The sequence below is a fragment of the Montipora capricornis genome, chromosome 13 (assembly GCF_036669925.1).
Source record: "Montipora capricornis isolate CH-2021 chromosome 13, ASM3666992v2, whole genome shotgun sequence".
Taxonomy (NCBI): Eukaryota; Metazoa; Cnidaria; class Anthozoa; order Scleractinia; family Acroporidae; genus Montipora; species Montipora capricornis.
The window spans coordinates 33,224,570-33,227,069 of record NC_090895.1 but is presented as its reverse complement, the minus strand read 5'-3'; the positions used below and the strand labels follow the sequence as shown (position 1 = coordinate 33,227,069).

The 2,500-nt window shown below is 40.2% G+C and overlaps 1 protein-coding gene across 3 annotated transcripts in view; it reads left to right on the top strand.

Moving 5' to 3' along the window:
* Positions 1-2,500, top strand: part of LOC138028453 (uncharacterized) — a 54,705-nt gene that overhangs the window by 34,951 nt on the left and 17,254 nt on the right. For all 3 annotated transcript variants that reach the window (XM_068875996.1, XM_068875998.1, XM_068875997.1), the window contains 2 exons: positions 473-739; positions 1,299-1,728. In XM_068875996.1, coding sequence (XP_068732097.1) covers positions 473-739; positions 1,299-1,728 — 697 coding nt within the window. The remainder of the gene's footprint in view (positions 1-472; positions 740-1,298; positions 1,729-2,500) is intronic.

The following is a 2,500-nucleotide window of genomic DNA, read 5'->3' as shown; positions in this document are numbered from 1 at the left end:
CCTTTCATATCTCATATTCAATATTCTCTCATGAGTTATCCTGCCCGAACCAAGAAGCCAGAACTTTATCACTTAATACATATGTTGAAACTAGGAAAAGTAAATGGTCAGAAATGGAACTACCTTTTTATCAGTCAAAGGACTGTATCATTAGAGGTGAAACAAAATAGTAACAACAAAGACCTTTCAAAGCCTCCAAATAGAACAGGACGCGAGTGATTTAAATCTTTGCAATTGGTAACAGTCCACGGCCTCGCCTCGAAATGGAACATGAAATTCAGACCAATGGTCATTGACGGCTTTGCAATATAAACCATATAAGGTGCTGTATGTAGCCAGAATTACAACGTTTCACTTGCATCATCAAGACGCACACGATAGTGTAACACTGTGCAATAAACTAATATTTATTTTTTTCTACTGAAGAGGCAACATACAATGATCATATTACTGACTTCATTTGAATTTGTAGACTTGGCTGTTTTTGGCTGCAATGTCTTGGAAAACTCCATGCAAGTTGTCAAGGAAGTACTTGGTCGGCTTCGTTCTCAACTTCATATTTCCTCGCAAATTATTGAAAACTATTCACCCGTAAAAGTTAGGTCATGCTTGGAAGAGAGAGCTGCCAGAATTTGCGTGTTATTGGTGGATGCCGAGACAGTCTCTGACGCCTACCGCAATTTACCAAGACGAAGAATGGAATATGAAGATCTTTTCAAAACAGCAGCAGACACTGTCGGTAAGAGTGTCGTATTCCTTTGGGTGCGTTTGATTGACCGTATTCCGGAATAGGAATAAATGTAATAGAAGTTATAATTCCTTTCTTTTTACGGAGATTCGCATTAAGTTTGTCAAACACCTGCTAAAATGCTATTTTAAATGGCATATCTTTATTATCCTTGTTGCTTCAAAACGCCAGACATACTATTTTAATCATCACTCCACGTATTCTTATTCCGCGCCGGAATAGGGTCAATCGAACGCACCCTGAGTTTTTCATGCTCTAAGGTTCCCGGCAAGCAAAGCCGCTTATGGTCCCGCAGGTCAACACTGATAAATTTTGGAACCATCCCACGGAATTGTTTGTTCAAATTTTCAGCCTGCCGCCGTAGGTGTGGTTCTTAGTTTCCCTGAATGACAAATTGTTGAATTGAGAAAAAAAGGCCGGTTGTTCTCAGAATATTCCAAGGCCACTGATTATTTGTTTTTTCCTTTTGATTGTATTGTGTTCCACAACCTTAAAATGGTTGTAAATTGCACCAATGACACTTCTTTACCACTTTTGTTTAAACTTTTAGCTGAAAAAGTGATCGTTGTGATCTTCGCACCTTGTTCCCTGCCCTCTAAGAAAGATGAAGTTGTGGTCAAGGAGGCCATTGAAGCCATCCTACTGGCCACAGGCAAGGGTCTTGTTCTGTGGGTGAAAGACAAGCCGATTACACCAGAAGTCTTAGAGGAGAAGATCATGAGCTCAATACGGTCGCAAGAGTTTCCAAATTCAGGCGATTCTAGGCCAACCAGTGTGGTTGAGCATCGTTCCAAACTGCGACACAGGACAGTTTACGATCCGCTGAAAGCTCATTCCTCGCAGCAGCTTTATCCTTATGGATATGATCGAGATCAGAACCAATCACAGCAAAGGATGTCTATGCAATCCCGTGGGCCGCCGAGTGTCTATCGAGACTTTTCAACCATGAAAGGGTTTGTTATGCTCAAAACACGTCTAAGGTGTGGTCTCATTTCTAAACGCCATGACGACGTTGAAATTTTTTTCCTGGATCGGATATGTTGTGCCCCTTACACAGAGAGAAAGTTGTTACAAGAATATCGGAACATCGCTGAAGCTGTAATGGAAATTGCATCAGACGGAATTGGTGGATTATGTACGAAAATCAAACGTAAATCCGAGGAAAAAGAAGAACCAGTCCAACTTGCTGAAAACGATACTGTGATGCTGAAAACTCGGCTACGTGAAGGTCAGATATCAATGCGGGAAGGAGACTTGAAATTTCTCTATCCTCAGTGGGAAATTCCTTTATACATTATCCAGGGTTTATCCGAAGAATATCTTTTTCATTCCGATGTAGAACTATACATAATTTCTGACGAAAAAGGGCATTTGCGCACCCAGGTTAAAACGTATAGAAAGGATAGAGTCAGTAGTGCGTTCAAGAAAGCTTTCAAATGATGAAAACTAATGACATTGACAAGACAGTGATTTAGTTTGCAACTTTTGTATTTCAAAGTAACGTTTTTTTTATCTAGAAGAGTAGACATTTTCATCAGCTTGGTTGAATTTATACGTAAGTGTTTTATCTTCGGGCCCGCATGCATGCGAGGCTCGCATGCCTACCACTTCAGTCAACCTCCAAAACGGCAGCTGATCCTGTCTGACAAAAAAGAAAGAATCGTTTTTTTGATACCATTCATGTCTAGTAAAACAGCCAAAGATAAATGTCAAACGTCTTTGCGGCAATTAAATGGTATTTTTTTCATTTAC